At 60.7% G+C, this 25,822-nt stretch overlaps 1 protein-coding gene across 1 annotated transcript in view; it reads left to right on the top strand.

The window, feature by feature from the left end:
- Window positions 1-25,822, top strand: part of LOC139999858 (uncharacterized) — a 74,499-nt gene that overhangs the window by 30,010 nt on the left and 18,667 nt on the right. Inside the window, 6 exon segments of the mRNA XM_072029486.1 lie at window positions 2,735-2,821; window positions 2,823-2,872; window positions 2,958-3,087; window positions 3,089-3,157; window positions 4,372-4,540; window positions 6,138-6,160. Of these exon segments, the coding sequence (XP_071885587.1) occupies window positions 2,735-2,821; window positions 2,823-2,872; window positions 2,958-3,087; window positions 3,089-3,157; window positions 4,372-4,540; window positions 6,138-6,160 (528 nt within the window).

Genomic DNA, 25,822 nt, shown 5'->3' on the forward strand with positions numbered 1-25,822 from the left:
GGTGCTTGGGGGTTTTTTGGGGTTTTGGGGGTTTTTGGGGTCTTTTAGGGGGTTTTGGGGTGGCAGTGTGGGAAGGAAAGGAGGTGAGATACAAAAGAAGGGGAATCGAGCCATGGAGTACCAAATCCATTGTAATTCCTGTTTTGGGGGTCTAGTGGTCAAGGTAAGTGGGTTTTGGGGTTGTTGAATATGGGAGTTGTTTGGAGTTTTGGGGTTTGGGAGTTGGGGAGGGTTTGGGGGTTTTGGAGTCAGGAGATAGGGAAGGGGAGAAATGTGTAGTAGGTTTCAGAAGAGCAGGATCTCTCCAACCCCCTCACTGGCATGATCGGCAGCCAGAGTGGGACGGGCTGGTCAAGCGCCCTCATAAGGTGGGGGGGTTTTAGGGTTTTTTTGGGGTTTTTGGGGGTTTTGGGGGGTTTTGGGTGAAGGGGGTGGAAAGGAAGGAGGAAGATGGGCTTCAGGGGAAAAGAGAATGGGAGAGGTGGAGGCCACCAAATGCATTGTAATTCCTGTTTTGGGGTGTAGATGATCAAAGGTAAGTGGGTTTTGGGGTTTATTAAATATGGGAATTGTCGGTTTGGGGGTTTTGGGGGGTTTTAGGGGGTTTTGGGGGTTTTGGGGTGAGGGAGTGCAGAGGGAGGTGGTGGGTTTAGGAGAGAGAAGGGGAGATGTGGAGAGGTGGAGGCATCAATTGCTTCATGATCCCCCTTTTGGGCTGTAGATTGTCAAAGGTAACGAGCTTTTGGGGTTTCTTAAATATGGGATACTATTTTGGGGTTTTGGGGGGTTTCTCAGGGGGTTTTGGGTGAGGGGGTTGGGAAGGAAGGAGGTGGGTTTAGGAGAGAGGAGATGTGGAGAGGTGGAGGCACCAAATTCATTGTAATTCCTGTTTGGGGTGTAGTTGGTCAAGGTAAGTGGGTTTTGGGGTTTATTAAATATGGGAATTGTCGGTTTTGGGGTTTTGGGTGGTTTAGGGAGGTTTAGGGGGTTTTGGGGTGGGATGGAAGAGGAGAGGTGGGTTTAGGGAGAAAGAGAGGGGAGATGTGGAGAGGTGGAGGCACCAAGTTCATTGTAATTCCTGTTTTGGGGTGTACTTGGTCAAGGTAAGTGGGTTTTGGGGTTGTTGAATATGGGAATTGTGGATTTTTGGGGTTTTTATGAGATTTTAGGGAGGTTTAGGGGGTTTTGGGGTGAGGGAGTGGGAAGGGAGGTGGTGGGTTTAGGGAGAGAGGAGGTTGCTCCGGGAGACTGCCCTCACCGGCATGATCGGGGGCGGCCAGGAGTACAACGACGGGCTGGTCAAGCGCTGTCATAAGGTGGGGGGGTTTGGGGGGGTTTTGGGGGGGTTTTGGGGGGTTTTGGGAGACTTTGGGGGTAAGGGGGTGGGAAGGGAGGGAGGTAGAATTAAGGAAAAGAGGAGGATGTGGAGAGGTGGAGGCACCAAATTCATCATGATCCCAGATTTGGGGAGTAGTGGTTAAGGGGTTGGGGGTTTTGGGGTTTCTTAAATATGGAATATTCTATTTTGGGGTTTTTAGTTTGGGGGTTTTGGGGTGAGGGGGTGGGAAGGGAGGTGGTGGGTTTAGGGAGAAAGAAGGGGAGGATGTGGAGAGGTGGAGGCACCAAATTCATTGTGATTTGTGCCTGCTTTTTGGGGTGTAGTTGAGGTGGCCAAGGTAAGTGGGGTTTGGGGTTGTTGGGGATGTGGGAATTGTGGTTTTGGGGTTTTGGGGGGTTTTAGGGAGGTTTTGGGGGGTTTTGGGATTTGGGGAGGGAGGTGGGAAGGGAGGTGGTGGGTTTAGGGAGAGAGGTGGAGAGGTGGAGGCACCAAATTCATTGTAATTCCTGTTTGGGGTGTAGTTGGTCAAGGTAAGTGGGTTTTGGGTTTATTAGATGGGAATTGTTGGTTTTGGGGTTTTTAGGGTTTTTAGGGGGTTTGGGATTGGAGTAAGGGGATGGGAAGGAAGGAGGTGGGTTTAGGGAGAGAAGGAAGGGGGGATGTGGAGAGGTGGGAGGAGCACCAAATTCATCGTGATCCCCCTTTTGGGGTGTAGTTGAGCAAGGGTAAGTGGGTTTTGGGGTTTCTTCGGGATCTGGGAATTGTGGGATTTTTTGGGGGTTTTTAGGGTTTTTAGGGGGTTTTGGGTGAGGGGGTGGGAAGGAAGGAGGTCAGGGGTTTTTAGGGAAAAAGGGAGATGTGGAGAGGTGGGAGCACCAATTCATTGTGATTTCCTGTTTTGGGGTGTAGATAATCAAAGGTAAGTGGGTTTTGGGGTTTATTAAATATGGGAATTGTTGGTTTGGGGTTTTTAGGGTTTTTTTAGGGGGTTTGGGTGGAGGTGGACAAAGGTGTCGTTTTGAGGCAAAATAAGGATGGAATGGCAAGGTGTGGAAGAGCACCAAATTTGTTGCAATCCCATTTTTGGGTGCGCGCGCTGCCGAGTTTTGGGATCCCTACCCCCTTTGCGCCCCATTTTGGGGCGGGAACCCTTTTTGAGTCAAGCGAGACAACCCCTTTTGGGTTCAGCCACCCCTTTTTTGGGTGAGAAAACCCTTTTTTAGGGGACCCCAACCCCATTTCGGTGTCTGGGCCACGGGATGCCACACCCAACTCCGCGCGCTTCTCCCTCTCCCCATCTGCTCCGGGGACGCCTTCCCTGAGAACCCCTCAGAGGGGGTTGAGTTTCCCCCAAAATGGAGCATGTAATACTGCTTGGATTTGGCCGCCCGCCAGGTGCTGCGCCCCTTCCTCCTGCGCCGCCTGAAGGTGGACGTGGAGAAGCGGGAATGCCCCAAGGTGCGGCACGTCCTCAAGTGCCGCCCTCTCCAAGCGCCAACGCTTCCTCTACGACGACTTCATGGGGCAAGCCAGGTTTCTAGCACCCCTCCCCCAAAGATTTCGGGTCCCTCCCCTTTGTCCCCAAACTGTCCCCTCACCCTCTTGTGTCCCCAGGAAGCACCAAGGCCACCCTGGCCAGCGGGCACTTCATCAGCGTGGTCAAGAACATCCTGATGCAGCTGCGCAAGGTGTGCAACCACCCCGACCTCTTCGAGCCGCGCCCCGTCCACTCGCCCCTGGTCGCCCAGACCGAGGGGCCTTTGCTTCGTCACCGTCCTCCCCCTCGTGCTCCGAGCCCTCGACCCCGACCCCTTCAAGGTGACAATGACGCCATGGAGATGCAGCCGGGGTGGGACAGTGGGAACTGGGGGGTGGTGGCACCGCCCGAGGGCGCCGGGATGGTTTTCCGGAGGGGTTTTTTGGGGTGGTCACGCTCTTTGAGGGGTTTGGGGTGAGGGGTTTGGGGTTGGGGGTTTGGGTGGGGTGGCACCAGGTGACACGGGGACATCGCGGTGGTGGCATCGTCACTCAAGGCCACCACCATGGCCTTCTGGTGGCCGTTGGGGGACACGGGGAACAACACAACGAGTAAGGTATTCTTGGCCAAATTCTTCTTGGCCAACTTCTTCTTGGCGAAAGTCACCCCCCAAGGTCACCAAATTGGTGCCACCACCCCCCAAGGCCACCAATTGGTGCCACCAAGACCCCAAGGCCACCACCTCGTGCACACCACCCCCACCAGGGGGCCACACCCCCTTGGTGGCCATCTTGGTGACACAAAAGCCACGATGACCCAACTCAAGGTCTCCTTGGCCAAATTCTTCTTGACCAAAGTCATCACCCAAGGCCACCAAATTGGTGCCACCACCCCCCAGGGCCACCACCTTGGTGCCACCAAGACCCCCAAGGCCACCACCTTGGTGCCACCACCCCCACGGCCACCCCCACGCCCATTTGGTGGCCATTTGGGGACACACGGGGAACACAAGGACAGTGGGCGGAAGAGCTCCTTCTGGGCCAACCTTCCCTTGGCCAACCTCCCCCTTAACCAAAGTCACCCCCAAGGCCACCAAATTGGTGCCACCAAGAACCCAGGGCCACCTCCTTGGTGTCACCACCCCCATGGCCACCCCCACCCCATTTGGTGGCCATTTGTGGCCACGAGAGCCACAATGACCCCAATTCAAGGTCTTCTTGGCCAACTCTTCTTGGCCAACTTCTTCTTGTGACCAAAGTCACCCCCAGAGGTCCACCCAAATTGGTGCCACCACCCCCAGGGCCACCACCTTGGTGCCACCAAGACCCAGGGCCACCACCTTGGTGCCACCACACCTAGTGGCCACCCCCACCCCAATTTGGTGGCCATTTGGGACCCCAAGGCCACAACGACATTGGCCGGGCTCTTCTTGGCCAACCCCTCTTGACCCTACTCAACCTCTCCCCACCCCCGTGCCCCCATGGGGTGCCTGGGGGGGGGGTTTCCCCTTTCGGTGTCCCCCACGGTGACGTCCCTCACCCCCGCCCCCCCCCAGCACGTGGACCTGGCGCCCTTCGACCTGGTGGCCCTGGAGGGCCGGGTGTCCCGCTGCGCCGCCGACACCTTCCTGCCGCGCTGGCGCGTCACCCGGCGCCTCATCGAGGACATCGCCGCCGCCCCCGACCCCCCCCCGCGCCCCAAACCCGTCCGCATGAAAGTCAACCGGGTGCGGGACTGGTGGGGGAACTCGGGGGTCTCTGGGAGGGGGGGGGTGGGGGTATTGGGAGGGGGTCTGGGGGCATTGGGGGGGGTTGGGACATCGGGGGGGTCTTGGGGATATTGGGGGGGTCTTGGGGATATTGGGGGTATTGGGACAGGGACATTGGGGGGGGTCTTGGGAATATTGTGGGGGTCTTGGGGTGGGGGTATTGGGGGGGTTGGGGACATTGGTGGGGTTGGGGGATTTTGGGGGTCTTGGGGACGTTGGGGGGTTGGGGACGTTGGGGGGCATTGGGGAGATTGGGGATGTTAGGGGTTGGGGCTCTTGGGGATTTTGGGGGGGTCTTGGGGACATTGGGGGGGGCTCTTGGGGACATTGGGGGTTGGGGACATTGTGGGGGGGGTCTTGGGGACATCGGGGGTTGGGGGTGTTGGGGGGGCTCTTGGGGACACTATGGGGGGGCTCTTGGGGATTTTGGGGGGGGGGTCTTGGGGACATTGGGGTGGGGGTTGGGGACATTGTGGGGTCTGGGGACATTGGGGGGGCTCTTGGGGACGTCGGGGGGGTCTTGGGGATATTGGGGGTCTTGGGACAGGGGACATTATGGGGGGGGTCTTGGGAATATTGGGGGGGTCTTGGGGACATTATGGGGGGGGTCTTGGGGACATTATGGGGGGGGGTTGGGGACATTGGGGGGGTTGGGGGATTTTGGGGGGGGGTCTTGGGGACATTGGGGGGGGGTCTTGGGGATTTTGGGGGGGGTCTTGGGGACATTGGGGTGGGGTTGGGGACATTGGGGTGGGGTTGGGGACATTTGGGAGGGGTCTGGGGACATTGGGGGGCTCTTGGGGACGTCGGGGGGGTCTTGGAGATATTGGGGGGATATTGGGACAGGGACATTGGGGGGGGTCTTGGGAATATTGGGGGGGTCTTGGGGACATTGGGGGGGTCTTGGGGACCTTGGGGGGGTCTTGGGGATATTGGGGGGGTTTGGGGACATTGGGGGGGGTCTTGGGGATTTTGGGGGAGGTTGGGGACATAGGGGGGGTTCTTCGGGACGTTGGGGTGGGGTCTGGGGACATTGGAGGGGGTCTGGGGACATTGGGGGGTTCTTGGGGACATCGGGGTGCTTGGGGACATTGAGGGGATTGGGGCAGGGACATTGGGGGGCTCTTGGGGACATTGGGGTGGGGATATTGGGGGGGGTCTTGGGGATTTTGGGGGATTAGGGACATTGGAGAGTGGCGTTTGGGGACGTTGTGGGGGGGCTCTTGGGGACATTGGGGGGGGTCTTGGGGACATTGAGGGGGTTGGGGACCCCAGGGTGGTCTTCAGGAAGTTGGGGTGGTCTTGGGGACATTGGGGGGGTCTTGGGGACATTGGGGGGGTCTTGGGGATTTTGGGGGGTCTTGGGGACATTGGGGGGCTCGGGGCGATTGAGCTGGGTTGACCTGAGGGCCGTGGGGATGCCCTTGGGGACATGGGGGGGGGGTCTGAGGGACTTGGGGTGGACCCAGTGACATCGGGGTGACCCCGGTGACCTGGGGGTGACCCGGGGGTGACCCCGGTGACCCCGCTGACCCCCTCCCCCCATTTCCCCAGCATGCTCCAGCCGTTGCCAAGCGCACGGTGCTGCTGCTCAACAGCCCCCGCCCCTCCCCCCTGGGGGTCCTCCCCCTCGGCCCCGCCCCCCTGCTCGTCAGCCCCGCCCCCACCCCCGCGGGGGGGGGCCACCCCCACCCCCACCCCCCCGGGGGCGACCGCCACCCCCCCAGGGGGTCCCCATCGCCCCCCCCCGGGGTCCAACGCCCCCCCCGGGGTGACAATTGCCCCCCCGGAGCCACAATTGCCCCCCGGAGCCACAATTGCCCCCCCCGGGGTCACTCTGGCCCCCCCGGGGTAACAATTGCCCCCCCCGGGGCCACGATTGCCCCCCCGGGGTCACTCTCACAGCCCCCGGGGTGACAATTGCCCCCCCCGGGGTCACCCTGGCTGCCCCCGGGGTCACCCTGGCCCCCCAGGGGGTGACAATTGCCCCCAGGGGGTCGCCCTCGCCCCCCCGGGGGAGCCCCCGGCTGCCCCCCAGGCTCTGGGGCTGGGGGTGGGGCTGGCGTTGGCCCCGCCCCGAGCCCCGCCCCCTGCGCTGTTGGCCACGCCCGCCGCTGGCCCCGCCCACGGTCGGTGGGGAGGGGCTTAGAGGGAGGGGGCGGGGTTAGATGGTTTGGGGGCGTGGCTTGGGTGGGAGGGGGCGTGGCTTGGGGAATGGGAAGGGCTGGGATGAATGGGGAGGGGGTGGAGGGGGCGTGGCTTGCGTGGAAGGGGCGTGGCTTGGCCGGAGGGGGCGTGGTTTAAGCGGGAGGGGGCGGGGTTTATGAGATGGGTAGTGGGGTGGGGGCGGGGCTTGGCTGGAAGTGGGCGGGGCTTGGGGTGAATGGGGAGAGGCTGGGGGTGGAATGGGGAGGGGGCGTGGCTTGTGGGGTGGGGGCCTTCTCCACACACTGTACAAAAGGAACGTTTTATGTAAATGGGCTTGTGTGGTGGGGAGTGCTGGAGGGGGCGTGGCCTCGAACCCTGGTGGGCATCTAGCCTCCGGAGTGGGCGTGGCCTCCCCTGCCTGCTTTTTTAACCCCTTTCCTCCCCGCAGCGCCGCCGCCGGCCCCCCAGCTCCTGGCTGCTGCCGCCGCCCCGGGCCGCCGCGGACCCGCCCCCCCCGGGGCCCGCCCCCCCGGCTCCTCCAGCCCCCGCCCCCCCACGCTGGGGGCTGCCAAGGGGGGGCCCCCCCCCCCCTCGCCGCCTTCGCCCTGCCCGGCCCCGGCCCCCAGCGCCTGCTGCTGGCCCCCGACATGCAGGCCCGCCTGCCCTGTGAGTCCCAAAAAGCCCCGATTTTACCCCAAAATCAACCCTTGCATGTCCCCGAACCCCCTTTTTACCCCAAATCAACCCCTGCATGTCCCCGAACCCACCCTTTACCCCAAAACCACCCCTGCATGCTCCCAAACTGCTACCTTGTCCCCAAAACCACCCTTTTCTACCCCAAAACCAACCCCTGCGTGCCCCTAATCCGCCTCCTTCTACCCCAAAACTGCCCTTTTTTTACCCCAAAACCAACCCCCTTTATTCCCAAACTGCCCCCTTCTACCCCAAAACCAGCCCCTGCATGCTCCCGAACTGCCTCCTTTTGCCCCAAAACTGCCCCCTTTTTACCCTGAATTGCCCCCTTTTGCCCCAAACCAATCCCCTTTTTACCCCAAAACCACCCTTTTTACCCCCAAACCAACCCCCTTTGCCCCAAACTGCCCCTTTTTACCCCAAACCAACCCCTCCTGCCTGCCCCAAAACCACCCCCTTTGTCCCCAAAACCAACCCTGCATGTCCCCGAACCACCCCCCTTTGCCCCAAAACCGCTCTTCTTTACCCCCAAACTGCCCCCTTTTTACCCCCAAAACCAACCCCTGCATGCCCCTAATGCGCCCCCTTTTACCCCCGAACCGCCCCCTTTTTACCCCCAAACTGCCTCCTTTTACCCCCAAAACCGCCCCTTTTTACCCCAAAACCAACCCCCTTTACCCCCAAACTCCCCCTTTACCCCCAAACTGCCTCCTTTTACCCCCAAACTCCCCTTTTACCCCCAAACCAACCCCTTTTACCCCAAACTTACTACCCCCTTTTTACCCCAAAACTGCCCCTTCTTACCCCAAACTGCCCCTTTTTACCCCAAAACTGCCCTTTTTTACCCCAAACCACCCCCTTTTACCCCAAAACTGCCTTTTTTACCCCAAACCAACTCCTTTTACCCCAAACCAACCCCCTTTTACCCCAAACCTACCTTTACCCCAAACTACCCTTACCCCAAACTGTCTCCCTTTACCCCAAACCAACCCCCTTTTTACCCCAAACCAACCCCCCTTTTACCCCAAACCACCCCCCTTTTACCCCAAAACCGCCCTTTTTTACCCCAAAACCACCCGTTTTTACCCCAAACCTCCCCTTTTTATCCCCAAAACTGCCTTTTTTATCCCCAAACTGCCTCCTTTTACCCCAAAACCGCCCTTTTTTACCCCAAAACCAACCCCTTTTACCCCGAACCTCCTCCTTTTTACCCCCAAAACCGCCCTTTTTTACCCCAAAACCACCCGTTTTACCCCAAATCTCCCCTTTTTATCCCCAAAACTGCCCTTTTTATCCCCAAACTGCCTCCTTTTACCCCAAAATCGCCCTTTTTTACCCCCAAAACCGCCCTTTTTTACCCCCAAACCACCCCCTTTTACCCTAAAACCAACCCCTGCCTGCCCCAAACCACCCCCCTTTACCCCAAAACTTCCCCCTTTTTACCAAAACTACCCCCCCTTTTGCCCCAAAACCAACCCCCTTTTGCCCCCAAACCACCCCATTTTTGCCCCGAACCCCCTTTTTTACTCCAAACCCCTCCCTTTTCCACCCCACCCCACCCCCTTTTCCCCCCAAAATCCCTCTTTCCTCCCCTAAAACCTTTCATTTTCCCCCCTTTTTCCCAAATCCCCATTTTCACCCCATTTCTCCCTCCCCCAATTTCCCCCAAACCCCCCCCATTTCCCCCCCATTCCCCCCCAAACCCCCCATTTTCCCACTACCCCAAATCCCCCCCAATTCCCCCCCACTCTCGCCCCCTTTTCCCCCCTTTTTCCCAAATCCCCCAATTTCACCCCAATTCCTCCCTGCCCCAATTTCCCCCAAACCCCCCCCATTTCTCCTCCCATTTCCACCCCATTCCCCCCTTCCCCAAACCCCCCATTTCCCCCCCACCAATCCCCTCCCACACCCCCCTAACCCCCCTTTCTCCCCCTTTTTTCCCAAAATCCCCATTTTTCACCCCAATTCCTCCCTCCCCCCAATTTCCCCCATTTCCGCCCCCTTCCCCAAACCCCCCATTTTCCCCCAATCCCCCCACAATTCCCCACACACCCCCTTTTCCCCATTTTCCCCCTTTTTTCCCCTTTTTCACCCCTTTTTTCCCCAAAATCCCCATTTTTCACCCCAATTCCCTCCCTCCCCCAATTTCCCCCAAACCCCCATTTTCCCCCCCAATCCCCCCCACACCCCCCCCAACCCCCCCCAATTCCCCCCCCACACCCCCCTAACCCCCCTTTTTTCCCCCTTTTTTTCCCAAAATCCCCAATTTTTGGCCCCATTTCTCCTTTGCCCAATTTCGCCCAAACCCCCCATTTCCCCCCTTCCCCAAACCCCCCATTTTTCCCACCCAATCCCCCCCCCAATCCCCCCCCCACCCCCACCCCCACCCCCCTAACCCCCCTTTTTTCCCCCTTTTTCCCAATACCCCCCATTTTTCACCCCCAATTCCTCCCTCCCAATTTCCCCCAAATCCCCCCCATTTCCCCCCCAATTCCCCCCCCTTCCCCCCAAACCCCCAAATTCCCCCCAATTCCCCCCCCACGCCCCCTTTCCCCTTTTTTCCCCTTTTTCCCCTTTTTCCCCAAATCCCCAATTTTCACCCCATTTCTCACTCCCCAATTTCCCCCAATTTCCCCTAAATCCCCCCATTTTCCCCCATTCCCCCCCCTTACCCCCAATTACCCCCAATTCCCCCCCAATTCCCCCCCCACACCCCCCCTTTTCCCCCCTTTTTCCCCCTTTTTTCCCCCTTTTTTCCCCAAAATCCCCATTTTTCACCCAATTCCTCCCTCCCCCCAATTTCCCCTAAATCCCCCCATTTCCCCCTATTTCTTCCCCCCATTCCCCAAACCCCCCATTTCCCCCCAATCCCCCCCCCAACCCCCCAATTCCCCCCCCGCACCCCCCTAACCCCCCTTTTTCTCCCCCTTTTTCCCAAAATCGCCGTTTTTTCGCCCCATTTCCCAGCGGGGGAGGTGGTGCTGTCGCTGCCCAGGGGCTGGCGGCCCTGGCGCAGCGCCCGGGGGGGCCGGGGGGGCCGAGGCCCTGACCCTGCAGCTGCAGGGGGAAACTCACCCTGGGGGGGGCCCCCCTGCGAGCCCCCCGCCCCCCGTAAGTTATGGGGTACTATGGGGTCGGGGGGGGGTCATGGGGTCATGGGGGGGCTATGGGGTCACGGGGGGGTCATGGGGTCAGGGGGGGTTATGGGGTCACGGGGGGGTCATAGGGGGTCACGGGGGGGTCATGGGGTCACGGGGGGGTCATGGGGTCATGGGGTTATGGGGTCAGGGGGGTTATGAGGTCATGGGGGGGGTTATGGGGTGACGGGGGGGTTATAGGGTGATGAGAGGGCCGTAGGGTCAAGGGGTCATGGGGGTTATGGGGTCATGGGGGGGTTATGGGGTCATGAAGGGGTCATGGGGGGGTCATGGGGTCACGGGGGGGTCATAGGGGTTATAGGGTCAGGGGGGGGGTTATGGGGTCATGAAGGGGTCATGGGGTTATGGGGTCGGGGGGGGCTATGAGAGCCGCCCTGTAGTTATGGAGTTGGGGGGGGTGTAGGGGATTTATGGGGTCAGGGGGGGTTATGAGGTAGTGGGGGGTTATGAGGTAGTGAAGGGGTCATGCGGGGTCATAGGGTGGTCATGGGGTTATGGGGTCATGGGGGGGTCATGGGGTTATGGGGTCGGGGGGGGCTATGGGGGGAGCCCCCCCGCCCTGTAAGTTATGGGGTCAGGGTATAGGGGATTTATAGGGTCATATGGCGTGCGGGGGTCATATAGGGTCATGGGGGGGTTATGGGGTCACGGCGGGGTTATGGGGTCGGGGGGGGGTTATAGGGTCATGGGGGGGTCATGGGGGTTATGGGGTGGGGGGGTTATGAGGGGGGCCCCGCCCTGTAAGTTATGGGGTCAGGGAGGTTATAGGGGATTTATCGGGTCGGGGGGGTTATGGGGTAGATATAGGGTCATGGGGGGGTCATGGGGGGGTTATGGGGTCATGGGGTCATGGGGTTATGGGGGGGTTATAGGGGGTTGGGGGCGTTATGGGGGGGGCCCCCCCGCCCTGTAAGTTATGGGGTTGGGGGGGTTATAGGGGATTTATGGGGTCATATGGGGTCAGGGGGTCATATAGGGTCATGGGGGGGTTATGGGGTCATGGGGGGGGTCATGGGGTTATGGGGTCGGGGGGGTTATGGGGGGAGCTCACCCTGGGGGGGCACCCTGAGAGCCCCCCCGCCCCGTAAGTTATAGGGGATTTATGGGGTCGGGGGGGTTATGGGGTCATGGGGGGGTTATGGGTCACGGGGTCACGGGGTTATGGGGTCGGGGGGGTTATGGGGGAGCCCCCCGCCCCCATGGCCGAGTTTATGGGTCGTATGAGGGATTTATGGGGTCGGGGGGGTTATGGGGTCACGGGGGGGTCATGGGGGGGTTATGGGGTCAGGGGGGGTTATGGGGTCATGAAGGGGTCATGGGGTTATGGGGTCGGGGGGGGCTATGGGGGAGCCCCCCCGCCCTGTAAGTTATGGGGTCGGGGGGGTTATAGGGGATTTATGGGGTCAGGGGGTCTTACGGGGTAACGGGGGGTTATAGGGTCATGAAGGGGTCATGGGGTTATGGGGTCATGGGGGGTTATGGGGTCATGGGGTTATGGGGGGTCATGGGGTTATGGGGGGTTATGGGGGGAGCCCCCCCGCCCTGTAAGTTATGGGGTTTAGGGGGGGTTATGAGGGGATTATGGGGTCATATGGGGTCAGAGGGTCATATAGGGTCACGGGGGGGTTATGGGGTCATGGGGGGGGGTCATGGGGGGGTTATGGGGTCATGGGGTTATGGGGGGGTCATGGGGTTATGGGGGGGTTATGGGGGGACCCCCCGCCCCCTGTAAGTTATGGGGGTCTGGGGGGGGTTATAGGGGATTTATGGGGTCATATGGGGTTGGGGGTCATATGAGGTCATGGGGGGGTTATGGGGTCATGGAGGGTGTCACGGGGTTATGGGGTTGGGGGGGGTCTATGGGGGGAGCCCCCTGCCCTGTAAGTTATGGGGTCGGGGGGGTTTGGGGGATTATGGGGTCAGGGGGGTTATGGGGTCATGGGGGGGTCATGGGGTCATGGGGTTATGGGGTCGGGGGGGGTTATGGGGGACCCCCCCGCCCCGAGTTATGGGGTCCGTGGGGATTTATGGGGTCAGGGGGGGTTATGGGGTCATGGGGGGGTCATGGGGTCACAGGGGGGTTATGGGGGTCGTGGGGGGGTTATGGGGTTAATGGGGGGTCATGGGGGGGGTTTTGGGGCCATGGGGGGGTCATAGGGAGGGAGGGTTATGGGGTCATGAGGGGGGTTATGGGGTTGGGGGGGTCATGAGGGGGTTCATGGGGGGGTTATGGGGTCATGGGGAGGTCATGGGGGGGTTATGGGGCGCTTATGGGGTGCGGGAGGTCATGGGGGGGTTATGGGGGGGTTATGGGGCCATGGGGGGTCATGGGGACAACGGGGGGTTATGGGTCATGGGGAGGTTACGGGGCATTTATGGGGTCGGGGGGGTCCCGGGGGGGTCCCATTATCTGTTGAGATGGGGGGGTCTCTAACATTTGGGATCTTCCCCCCCAGCGCGGCGTGCTGGCCTGGGTGGCCGCCCCCCAGCACCCGCTGCTGGCCCCCCCGGGCAGGTGGCGCTCTGGCCCCGGTGCCCGCCCCCCCCGCGCCCCCCCCGGCACCGCCGCCCCCGGGCCCCCCCGGCGCCCCCCCCCCAGCCGCCGCCGCCGCCCCCCGGCCGCCATCGGGCTGCCCCTGGCCGCTGCGCAGGGTGGAGGGAGGGGCGCCCAAAGGGACCCCCCCAAATATTTGGAGGCTGCCCCAGGGTCTTTGGGCCCCCCCCCCCGAGTCTTGCCCCCCCCAATTATTTTAGGACCCCCCGGGTTTTTTAGGACCCCCCCAATTATTTTAGGACCCCCGATTATTTTGCCCCCCCGATTATTTTAGGACCCCCCAATTATTTTAAGCGCCCCCCAGATTATTTTAGCCCCCCAATTATTTTAGGGCCCCCCAATAATTTTAGGACCCCCCAGGGTCTTTTAGGGCCCCCCCATTATTTTGACCCCCCCCCCCCGATGTCTTTTGTGGTCCCCTGGGGTCTTTTGCCCCCCCCCGATTATTTTAGGACCCCCCCAATTATTTTGAGCCCCGATTATTTTAGGCCCCCCCCAAATTATTTTAAGCCCCCCCAATAATTTTAGGACCCCCCCTCAATTATTTTAGGCCCCCCCCAATTACTTTTAGGATCCCTGGGGTTTTTGTCCCCCCCCAATTATTTTCAGGACCCCTCAATTATTTTTGGGGGCCCCCCAATAATTTCAGACCCCCCCGATTATTTTATGACCCCCCCCAGATTATTTTAGGGCCCCCCTCCGGTGTCTTTTGGGGTTCCCTGAGGTCTTTTGCCCCCCAATTATTTTCACCTCCCCCCATTTTTCTTTTTGGGGTCCCCTGGGGTCTTTTGCCCCCCCCGATTATTTTAGGACCCCCCAATTATTTTAATCCCCCCCATTATTTTAGCCCCCCCGATTATTTTAGGATTAATGGGTGCCGGGGGGGGGGGTATTTGGGTGCGGGGGGGTCCCATGGGTGCTGGGGGGGTCCCATGGGTGGGGGGGGGGTTATCTAAGAGGCTGCGGGGGGGGGTCCTGTGATGGGTGTCCAGCCCCCTTTTTTCTACCCCCCAGTGCCGCCCCCTGGTGAACAGCGGGGGGGTGGTGAAGTCGTGGTGCGCCCGGCCCCCCCCCGCGACGGCCTCGCCCCCGCGCCCCCCCCCCGCCCCTCCCCCCCAACCCCCCCCCTCAGCTCCGGCCCCACCCCCCCCTGCGCCCCCCCGCCCCCTCCCCCCTGCCCCCCGCCCCCTGCTGCGGGTGCACTCCCCCGCGCCCCCCCGGCCCCCCCCTTCCTCCCCCTCCTTCTGGGGCCCCCCCCAGGCGCCGCCGCCCCCAGCCCACGGCCCCGAGCTGCTCGGTGAGTGGGGGGGGCACAAAAAATTGGGGGGGGGGGGTCCCATAAATTGGGGGGGGGGGGGCACAAGAGTTTGGGGGGGGGGGGTCCCAAAAAATTTGGGGGGGGGGGGCACAAAAATTGGGGGGTACTATGGGGTGGGGGGGGGGGCATAGAAATTGGGGGGGGTCCCATAAATTTGGGGGGGGGGCACAGAAATTGGGGGGGGGGGGGTACAAAAATTTGGGGGGGGGGGGCACAAAAATTGGGGGGGGGGTCCTATGGGGTGGGGGGGGCACAGAAATTGGGGGGGGGGGGCACAGAAATTGGGGGGGGGGGCACAGAAATTGGGGGGGGTCCTATAGGTGGGGGGGCATAAATTGGGGGGGGGGGCTACAGGTTATGGGGGGTGATATGGGGTGGGGGGGGGGCACAGAAAATTGGGGGGGGGGGTCTGGGTTTGGGGGTCCATAGATGGGGGGAGGGAGGGTACTGTGGGGTGGGGGGCGGTCAATTGAGGGGGGGGGGGGCGTAAATTGGGGGGGGTTCTTATAGGGGTTGGGGGGGTCCTATGGGTATGGGGGGGGGCACAAATTTGGGGGGGGTCCTTAAATTTGGGGGGGGGGGTCCTATGGGTTCTGGGGGGGGCCCTATAGGGTTGGGGGGGGTCCCCCGTGATAACGCCCCCCCCTTTTAACCCCCCCCATTTTAACCCCCCCCCCTTTTTTCCCAGTGCCGGCCCCCCCACCCTCGACGCCCCCCGCCCCCCCAGCCGTCGCCGCCGCCGCCCCGGGGGCCCCCCCAGCGCCCCCAGGCGCCAAGGAGGACCCCGAGGGGCCGGAGGGGCCCAGCCCCAGCCCCCCCACCGCCGGCCCCCCCCGCCCCCCTCGGCCCCCCCGCGGCGCCAGCCCCCGCCCCCGCGCTCCCCCTTCTACCTGGTAAGTGCTGCAGGAGGGCCATTTTTTTTTGGGGGGAGGTTAGATTCAGATGGGGGAGATGGGGGAGGGAGCTGCTACTGAATTTAATGGGGGGACCCAGTCCGGTGGGGGGGGGGCCTGAATTTTAATGGGGGGGGGGTCCTAAATTTAATGGGGGGGGCGTATAGGGGGGGGCCCTAAATTTAATGGGGGGGGGGGGCTAAATTTAATGGGGGGGGCTTAAATTTAATGGGGGGGGTCCTAAAATTAATGGGGGGGGTCCTAAAATTAATGGGGCGGGGCATGGGGGGGTCCTGAATTTAATGGGGGGGGGGGCCCCTAAATTTAATGGGGGGGCGTGGGGGGTCCTCAATGGTCTATGGGGGGATTTAGGGTCCCTAAATTTAAGGGGGGGGGCCTAAATTTTATGGGGGGGTCCCTAAATTTTTTTAGGGGGGATTTGGGTTCCTAAAGGTGGTTGGGGACGGAATTGGGGTCCCTAAATTTAGGGGGGGGGTCCCCAAAATTTATTGGGGGGGTCCCCAAATTTTGGAGGGGGTCCTTTAAATTTTATGGGGGGGTCCCTAAATTTTAGGGGGGGCCCAAAATATTTTGGGGGGGTCCCTAAATTATTTTAGGGGGGGGGGATTTGGGTTCCTAAAGCCTCTTCATGAATTCCCTTCCCGCCCTCCCCACTGCCCGCTCTTTGCCTCCCTCCCCCCATCAAGTCCATAACTCACCTAATTAACAACCTTAATTAACCAATTAACTAATTAGCTAATTAATTAATTAAATACAGGAAGCCCCGGAGGGGCTACACCCCCTTATCCCCACCCCAGTACCCCCATTCCCTTCCCCACCCTCCACCTCCCAATCAACCAATCACCCAATTAATTAACCAATTAACTAATTAACCAATTAACTAATTAACTAATTAACTAATTACCAGGAAGCTCTGGAGGGGCTACACCCCCCTTATCCCACCCACGTATTTCCCTCCCCAATCAACCAATCACCTAACTAATTAACTAATTAACTAATTAGCTCATTAGCTAATTAACTAATTAGCTAACTAATTAATTAATTAATACCAGGAAGCCCCTGGAGGGGCTACACCCCCCCTTATCCCACCGCGTGCCCCCATTCCCTTCCCCCCCACCCTCCCATCTCCCACCTATTGCTCTCCCTCGCCCCCAATCAATCAGCCAATTACTTAACTAATTAATTAATTAATTAATTAATTACTCAGGATGCCAGCTGGGCTGGAGGCTGGGGTCCCCAGGAAGCCCTGGAGGGGCTACACCCCTACCCACTTCCCCACTCCCCCATTCCCTTCCCCCCACCCTCCCACCTCCCCCAACCACCCAATCAATTAACTAATTAACTACCTAATTACCAATTAACTAATTAATTAATTACCTTTCCCCCCAGGAAGCCCTGGAGGGGCTACACCCCCCTTACCCCATTGCGCTCCCCCATTCCCTTCCCCCCACCCTCCCACCTCCCCCCAACCACCCAATTAATTAACTAATTAATTAATTAATTAACTAATTAATTAATTAACTAATTAATTAACTAATTAGCTAATTAACTAATTAACTAATTACCAGGGAGGCCCTGGAGGGGCTACACCCCCTACCCCCACCCTACTCCCCCATTCCCTCCCACCTCCCACCTCCCCCCCAACCACCCAATCAATTAACTAATTAACTACCTAATTACCCAATTAACTAATTAATTAATTACCTTTCCCAGGAAGCCCTGGAGGCCAAGCGTGGCCGTGCCCGCGCCGAGCGGCTGGAGCGGCTGCTGCGGCTGAACGAGCTGCGCTGCGGGCTGGGGCCCATCTACGGCACCGAGGTGCTGGAGCTCTGCCACCCTGCTGCCCCCCCAGGGCCCCCCCCGGAACCTCGGGACCCCCGCTCTGAATTTCAGGACCCCCTGGAACCTGGGGACCCCCCCAAGAAGCTCGGGACCCCCCCCCTTTTTTTTGGGGGGGGTCCTGGAGGGCGGGGGAGGGGCTGGCTCCACTGCCGCTGGGCTCAGCTCCCCCCGGCCCCGCTGCTGGGGGCGTTTTGGCAGCGGGGGGGGCCCTGGGCAGCGCCATCCTGGCCCCCCGCAGAGGCTGCAGCAGCTGGCGCCTCCTGGACAGACAGGTAACGGGGGGGGGACCCCGAAGACGAACCCCAAATCCCTGCTGCACCCCCAAAAATCCCTATTGCACCCCAAAACCCTGTGGCCCCCCCAAATCCCTTGTGGCCCCCCCAATCCTTTTATTGCCCCCCAAAACCCCTATTGCACCCCAAATCCCTTATGGCCCCCCAAAACCTTTTATTGCCCCCCCAAAATCCCCTTATGCCCCCCCAAAGTCCCCTTATTGCCCCCCCATCCTTTTATTGCCCCCCCAAAACCCCTCTTGTACCCCAAAATCCCTTGGGCCCCCCCCAAAATCCCTATTGCACCCCAAATCCCCCTATTGGACCCCAAAGCCCCTGTGGCCCCCCAAATCCTTTTATTGCCCCCCCAAAATCCCCTTATTGCCTCCCAGAACCCCCTATTGTACCCCAAATCCCTTGTGGCCCCCCCCAAAAATTCCTTTATGGCCCCCCGAATCCCCTTATTGCCCCCCAATCTTTTATTTCCCCCCCCAAAACCCCTATTGCACCCCAAATCCCCCTATTGGACCCCAAAGCCCCTGTGGCCCCCCAAATACCCCTATGGCCCCCCAAAATCCCTATTGCACCCCAAAAATCCCTATTGCACCCCAAATCCCCCTATTGGACCCCAAAATCCCTTGTGGCCCCCCCCAAAACTTTTATGCCCCCCCCCAAAGCCCCTTTTGCACCCCAAATCCCTTGTGGCCCCCCCAAATCCCTTTTCTACCCCCCAAACCCCTTATTGCACCCCAAAATCCCTTATGCCCCCCCAAATCCTTTGTGGCTCCCCAAATCCCCTATTGTACCCCCAAAATCCCTTGTGGCCCCCCCAAATCCCTTGTGGCCCCCCCAAATCCCAAATGGCCCCCCCCAATCCTTTTATTGCCCCCCCAAAGCCCCTTTTGCACCCCAAATCCCTTATGGCCCACCCAAATCCCCTATTGTACCCCAAAATCCCTTGGGGCCCCCCCCAAAATCCCTATTGCACCCCCAAAAATCCCTATTGCACCCCCAAAACCCTATGGCCCCCCAAAATCCCTTGTGGCCCCCCCAATCCCCTTATTGCCCCCCAATCTTTTTATTTCCCCCCCAAACCCCCTATTGCACCCCAAAATCCCTTGTGGCCCCCCCCAAATCCCCAAATGGCCCCCCAATCCTTTTATTGCCCCCCCAAATCCCTATTGCACCCCAAATCCCTTATGGCCCCCCCAAAACCTTCATGCCCCCCAAAGCCCCTTTTGCACCCCAAATCCCTTATGGCCCCCCCAAATCCCCTATTGTACCCCAAAATCCCGTTGTGGCCCCCCCAATCCTTATTGTACCCCCCCCAAAATCCCCTTATGCCCCCCCAAGTCCCCTTATTGCCCCCCATCCTTTGTCCCCCCAAAACCCCCTATTGTACCCCAAAATCCCTTGGGGCCCCCCCAATCCTTTTATTGCCCCCCAATCTTTTTATTTCCCCCCAAAATCCCCTTATTGCCCCCCAATCCCCCTATTGCACCCCAAATCCCGTTGTGGCCCCCCAAAACCCCTATTGCACCCCAAAATCCCCTTATGGCCCCCCCAAATCCCTTATGGCCCCTCCCAAACCCCTTTTTGCCCCCCCAATCCTTTTATTGCCCCCCAAAATCCCCCTATGGCCCCCCCAACCCCCCCTTCCCCCTTATTGCCCCCACCCTTCCCCCCTTCCCCCTCCCCTTTCCCCCTTACCCTTCCCCCGTGACCCCCCCTCACCCCCTTTTTACCCCCAAACTGACCCTAAAGCGTCCCCAAAGTGTCCCAAATTATCCCAAACTGTCCCCAAGGTGTCCCCAAAGTGTCCCCAAACTGTCCCCCAAAGTGTCCCCATGTCCCCAGGGTTCATCTTGACTGCCCTTTGGTGGCTCTCCTTTAAGAAACCCCATTGTCCCCTGTCCCTGTGTCCCCATGTCCCCAAACTGTCCCCAAGTGTCCCCAAAGTGTCCCCAAACTGTCCCTAAGGTGTCCCGAGGTGCCCAGCTTCATCTTTATGGTGCTCCTGGTGGTGCTACACACATCCTACCCCTTGGAGACCCCCTGTACCCCCTGTCCCTGTGTCCCCATGTCCCCAACTTGTCCCCAAGATGTTCCCCAATTTGTCCCCAAAATATCCCCAAACTGTCCCCAAGATGTCCCCAAAATGTCCCCAAGATGTCCCCAGCTTCCCCATTCTTATGCATTGCCCCAGGGGGCCAAGATGGCACTACCCACATCCTACCTCCTGGGGACCCCCCATACCCCCTGTCCCCATGTCCCCAACCTGTCCCCAACTTGTCCCCAAAGTGTCCCAAACTGTCCCCAAGGTGTCCCCAAAGTGTCCCCAAGGTGTCCCCACATGTCCCCAAGGTGTCCCCAGCTCCATCTTTATGGTGCTCCTGGGTGGTGTTACACACCTTGTTCCCCTGGGACCCCCCATCCCCTGTCCCTGTGTTCCTATGTTCCCAACTTTGTTACCCAGGAATTGTTCCCAACTGTCCCCAAGGTGTCCCCAACTTGTCCCCAAGTGTCCCCAAAGTGTCCCCAAAGTGTCCCCAAGGTGTCCCCAGGGTGTCCCCAAGGTGTCCCCAGCTTTTCATCTTTATGGTGCCACCAGTGGTGCTCCACACATCCTCCTCTAGGGACCCCCCATATCCCCCTGTCCCCGTGCCCCCACGTCCCCAACTTGTCCCCAACCTGTCCCCAAAGTGTCTGAAACTTGTCCCCAAGTGTCCCCAAGGTGTCCCCAAGTGTCCCCAAGGTGTCCCCATGTCCCCAAGGCTCATCTTTATGGTGCCACCAGTGGTGTTACACACCTTGTACCCCCTGGGGACCCCCCTATCCCCCCGTCCCCATGCCCCCATGTCCCCAACTTGTCCCCAAGGTGTCCCTAAAGTGTCCCTAAGATGTTCCCAAACTGTCCCTAAGGTGTCCCCAAACTGTCCCTAAGGTGTGCCCATGTCCCCAAGGTGTGCCCAGCTTCATCTTAATGGTGCCACCAGTGGCACTACCCACATCCTCCTCCTGGGGACCCCCCATATCCCCCTGTCCCCATGTCCCCAAAGTGTCCCCAAAGTGTCCCCAAAGTGTCCCCAAACTGTCCCCAAAGTGTCCCAAACTGTCCCCAAAGTGTCCCCAAGCTGTCCCCAAGGTGTCCCCATGTCCCCAAGGTGTCCCCAGCTCCATCTTTATGGTCCTGCCAGGAACCAGTGGCACTGCCCACATCCTACCTCCTGGGTACCCCCATACCCCCTGTCCCCATGTCCCCATGTCCCTATGTCCCCAAACTGTCCCCAAAGTGTCCCCAACTTGTCCCCAAGTGTCCCCAAGGTGTCCCCATGTCCCCAAGGCTCATCTTATGGTGCTCCTGGTGGTGTTAAACACCTTGTACCCCCTGGGAACCCAATACCCCCGTCCCCATGCCCCCACATCCCCAAAGTGTCCCCAAAGTGTCCCCAAGGTGTCCCCAACTGTCCCCAAAGTGTCCCCAAGGTGTCCCCATGTCCCCAAGGTGTCCCCAGCTTCATCTTTATGGTGCCACCAGTGGCACTACCCACATCCTCCTCCTGGGGACCCCCTGTATCTCCTGTCCTGTGTCCCCATGTCCCCACCCTGTCCCCAACTTGTCCCTAAGTGTCCCCCAAACTGTCCCAAAGTGTCCCCAAGGTGTCCCCAGGTGTCCCCAAGTGTCCCCATGTCCCCAAGGTTCCATCTTTGCGCTACTCCTGGTGGTGCTCCACGCATCCTACCCCTTGGAGAAGTTCTTGATATCCCCCATGTCCCTGTGTTCCCATGTCCCCAACTTGTCCCCAAGGTGTCCCCAAAGTGTCCCCAAAGTGTCCCCAAAGTGTCCCCATGTCCCCAAGGTGTCCCCATGTCCCCAAGGTGTCCCCAGGGTTCATCTTTATGCTGCCCCTGGTGGTGCTCCACGCATTAGTGCCTCCTGGGGACCCCCCATACCCCCTGTCCCTGTGTCCCCATGTCCCCAAAGTGTCCCCAAAGTGTCCCCAAGTGTCCCCAAAGTGTCCCCAAGTGTCCCCAAGGTGTCCCCATGTCCCCAAGGCTCATCTTTATGGTGCTCCTGGTGGTGCTCCACACCTTGTACCTCCTGGGAAGAGCCCCTATCCCCCTGTCCCCATGTCCCTATGTCCCCAACTTGTCCCCAAAGTGTCCCTAAAGTGTCCCAAAGTGTCCCCAAACTGTCCCTAAGGTGTCCCCAAGGTGTCCCCATGTCCCCAAGGCTCATCTTTGCGCTGCCACCAGTGAGGGTGCGCTCACACCCCTTGTACCCCTGGGAACCCCCCCTACCCCCCGTCCCCATGCCCCCACATCCCCAAAGTGTCCCCAAAGTGTCCCCAAAGTGTCCCCAAAGTGTCCCAAACTGTCCCCAAGGTGTCCCCCAAGGTGTCCCCAAGTGTCCCCAAGGTGTCCCCATGTCCCCAAGGTTCATCTTTATGGTGCTCCTGGTGCATGTCCACACCTTGTACCCCCTGGGAACCCAAGTATCCTGTCCCCGTGCCCCCACATCCGCAAAGTGTCCCCAAAGTGTCCCCAAAGTGTCCCCAAAGTGTCCCAAACTGTCCCCAAGGTGTCCCCAAAGTGTCCCCAAGGTGTCCCCATGTCCCCAAGGTGTCCCCAGCTTCATCTTTATGGTGCCACCAGTGGCACTACCCACATCCTACCTCTCAGGGACCCCCCATACCCCCTGTCCCTGTGTCCCCATGTCCCCAAACTGTCCCCAAAGTGTCCCCAACTTGTCCCTAAAGTGTCCCCAAAGTGTCCCCAAAGTGTCCCAAAGTGTCCCCAACATGTCCCCAAGGTGTCCCCATGTCCCCAAGGTTCATCTTTATGGTGCTCCTGGTGGTGCTCCAGCCCACCTTGTACCCCCTGGGAACCCCCCATATCCCCCTGTCCCCATGTCCCTATGTCCCCAACCTGTCCCCAACTTGTCCCCAACTTGTCCCCAAAGTGTCCCAAACTGTCCCCAACTTGTCCCCAAGGTGTCCCCATGTCCCCAAGGTGTCCCCAGCTTCATCTTAATGGTGCCACCGTGGTGCTCCACACCTTGTACCTCCTGGGAACCCCCCATATCCCCCTGTCCCCGGTGTCCCCATGTCCCTATGTCCCCAAAGTGTCCCCCAACTTGTCCCCAAAGTGTCCCCAAACTGTCCCCAAGGTGTCCCCAACTTGTCCCCCAAGTGTCCCCAAGGTGTCCCCATGTCCCCAAGGTGTCCCCAGCTCCATACTTATGGTGCCACCAGTGGCACTACCCACATCCTCCCTCCTGGGGACCCCCTGTGTCCCCATGTCCCTATGTCCCCAACCTGTCCCCAACTTGTCCCCAAAGTGTCCCAAACTGTCCCCAAGGTGTCCCCAAAGTGTCCCCAAGGTGTCCCCATGTCCCCAAGTTGCCACTTCATCTTTATGGTGCCACCAGTGGCACTACCCACATCCTACCTCCTGGGGACCCCCCATATCCCCTGTCCCCGTGCCCCCACATCCCCAAAGTGTCCCAAGGTGTCCCCAAGCGTCCCCATCTGTCCCCTGTCCCCCAGGTTCCACCTTCGTGCCTGCCGCCGGTGGCGGCCCCCCCGGTGGCGCTGCACACGTCGCACCCGGCGCCCTGGCGGCAGCGGCAGCGGGCGCTGCTGGAGGAGCGGCTGCGGGAGGAGGTGGCCCCGCGCGCCCGGGCCCTGCACCCCCTGCTCGGAGCCCCCCGGGGGGGCTTCCCCGACACACGGCTCGTGCAGTACGACTGCGGTACGAGGGGGGGGGGCACGGGGGGGGCGTGGGGGGGACACGGGGACATGGGGACATTGGGGATATCGGGGACATTGGGGACGTTGGGGGGGGTGGGGATATTGGGGATATTGGGGGGGGTGGGGATATCGGGGGCATGGGGACACAGGGTGTGGCTGTGGTTGCCGAGGGGGGGGACACGGGGACATGGGGGGGGCGTGGGGACATTGGGGGGACATGGGGGGAGTTGGGGGGATAGGGGGGTGTGGGGATTGGGGGGACATGGGGACATGGGGGGACACGGGGACATGGGGGGGGCGTGGGGACATTCGGGGGACATGGGGACATTGGGGACATTCGGGGGGGTGGGGGGATATGGGGGGACGGGGGGGGACAGGGGACACAGTGCGCTGCGGTACGGAGGGGACATGGGGACAGGGGGGGGCACCGGGGACGTTGGGGCAGCGGGGGGGTGGGGGGACATGGGGACATGGGGGGGGCGTGGGGACATTGGGGGGACATTGGGGATATTGGGGGGGTGGGGGAGTATGGGGGATTAGGGGGGGTATGGGGACATGGGGACATGGGGGGACATGGGGACATGGGGGCGTGGGGACATGAGGGGGACACGGGGACATTGGGGACATTGGGGGGTGGGGGGACATGGGGGGAGTGGGGGTTGGGGGCTCTGGGGGGGGGGCTTCCCCCGACACCCGGCTCGTGCAGTACGGCTGCGTACGAGGGGGGGGGGGCACGGGGGGGACACGGGGACATGGGGACATTGGGGGGGGCGTGGGGACATGGGGACATTGGGGGGGATGGGGATATGGGATATTGGGGGGGGTGGGGATATAGGGGGATTGGGGGGACATAGTGGGGACATCGGGGGGGGCGTGGGGACACTGGGGGGACACGGGGACATTGGGGATATTGGGGACATTGGGGGAGTAGGGGGTGTTGGGGGGGATTGGGGACATTGGGGGGACGGGGGGGACATCGGGGGGACATGGGGGAATGGGGACACAGTGTGGACCTGTGATTGCGGGGGGGACATGGGGACATGGGGGGGCGTGGGGACATTGGGGGACATAGGGGGATTGGGGGGTGTGGGGGATATAGGGGGACGGGGGGACATCAGGGGGACATGGGGGGGAATGGGGACAGTCCGACTGCGGTATGGGGGGGGGACATGGGGACGTGGGGGGGGCGTGGGGACATTGGGGACGTTGGGGACACTGGGGACACTGGGGGATATAGGCAAGTGGGCACATTGGGGGCACATGGGGACGTTGGGGACATGGGGGGAGTGGGGGGCGTGGGGATATCGGGATCTGGGGGGATATGGGGACATGGGGACATGGGGGGGACATGGGGACATGGGGGGGGCGTGGGGACACTGGGGGGACACGGGGACATTGGGGACATTGGGGATATTGGGGAGAGATGGGGATATGGGGGACGGAGGGGGACATCAGGGGGAATGGGGACACAGTGCGACTGCGGTACGAGGGGGGGGGACATGGGGACATGGGGGGGGCGTGGGGGGACATGGGGACAGTGCGGGGACATGGGGGACAGGTGGGGAGTGGGGGGACACGGGGGGAGTGGGGGGACATGGGAATGGGGACATTGGGGATATTGGGGACATTGGGGGAGTGGGGGACATGGGGGGGACATTGGGGGGACATTGGGGGGACATGGGGTCAATGGGGACATTGGGGACATCATGGGGGTAATGGGGACATGGGGGGGACATGGGGGAAGTGGGGACACAGGGACATTGGGGACGTTGGGGACATTGGGGACATCGGGGTCGTTGGGGGCAATGGGGACACTTGGGGACATTTGGGGACATTTGGGGACATTTGGGGACAATGGGGCCATCTGGGCCATTGGGGTGCATGGGGACATTGGGGGGACATCGGGGTCCTTGGGGACATCGGGGTGGTTGGGGACATCGGGGTGGTTGGGGACATTTGGTGACTTCCTGGCTGTTGGGGACACTGGGGACACACCGGGGGTGTTGGGGACACCGGGGTCTCAGGGTGGCCCTGAGGCCACCATCGGTGTCCCCGGTGTCCCCGTCCCCGCTGCCGTCCCCATGGCCCTGGTGGCAGCCCTGGCCCCTGCGCCCGTGTCCCAGCGATGTCCCCAATGTCCCCAATGGTGACCCCAATGGTGCTGACCACATCTCCAAAGATGTTCCCAATGTCCCCAAAGTGCCCAATGTACCTAACAAAGTCCCCAATGATGTCCCTATGGCCTAAGTGACATCCCCGATGTCCCCAATAGTGTCCCCATGTCCCCAATGATGTCCCCATGTCCCCAACAATGCCCCCAATGTCCCCAGTTGTGTCCCCAATGTTCCCGGTGCTGTCCCCAATGTCCCCAATGGTGTCCCTGATGTCCCCAACAGTGTTCCCATGTCCCCAATATCCCCAATGATGTCCCCAATTGTCCCCAATGTCCCCAACAATGCCCCCAATGTCCCCAGTTGTGTCCCCAATGTCCCCAGTGCTGTCCCCAATGATGCCCCCAATGTCCCCAGTGACATCCCCAACATCCCCAATTGTGTCCCCAATGTCCCCAAACGCTGTCCCCATGTC

The sequence above is a fragment of the Anas platyrhynchos genome, chromosome 30 (genome assembly GCF_047663525.1).
Source record: "Anas platyrhynchos isolate ZD024472 breed Pekin duck chromosome 30, IASCAAS_PekinDuck_T2T, whole genome shotgun sequence".
Taxonomy (NCBI): domain Eukaryota; kingdom Metazoa; phylum Chordata; class Aves; order Anseriformes; family Anatidae; genus Anas; species Anas platyrhynchos.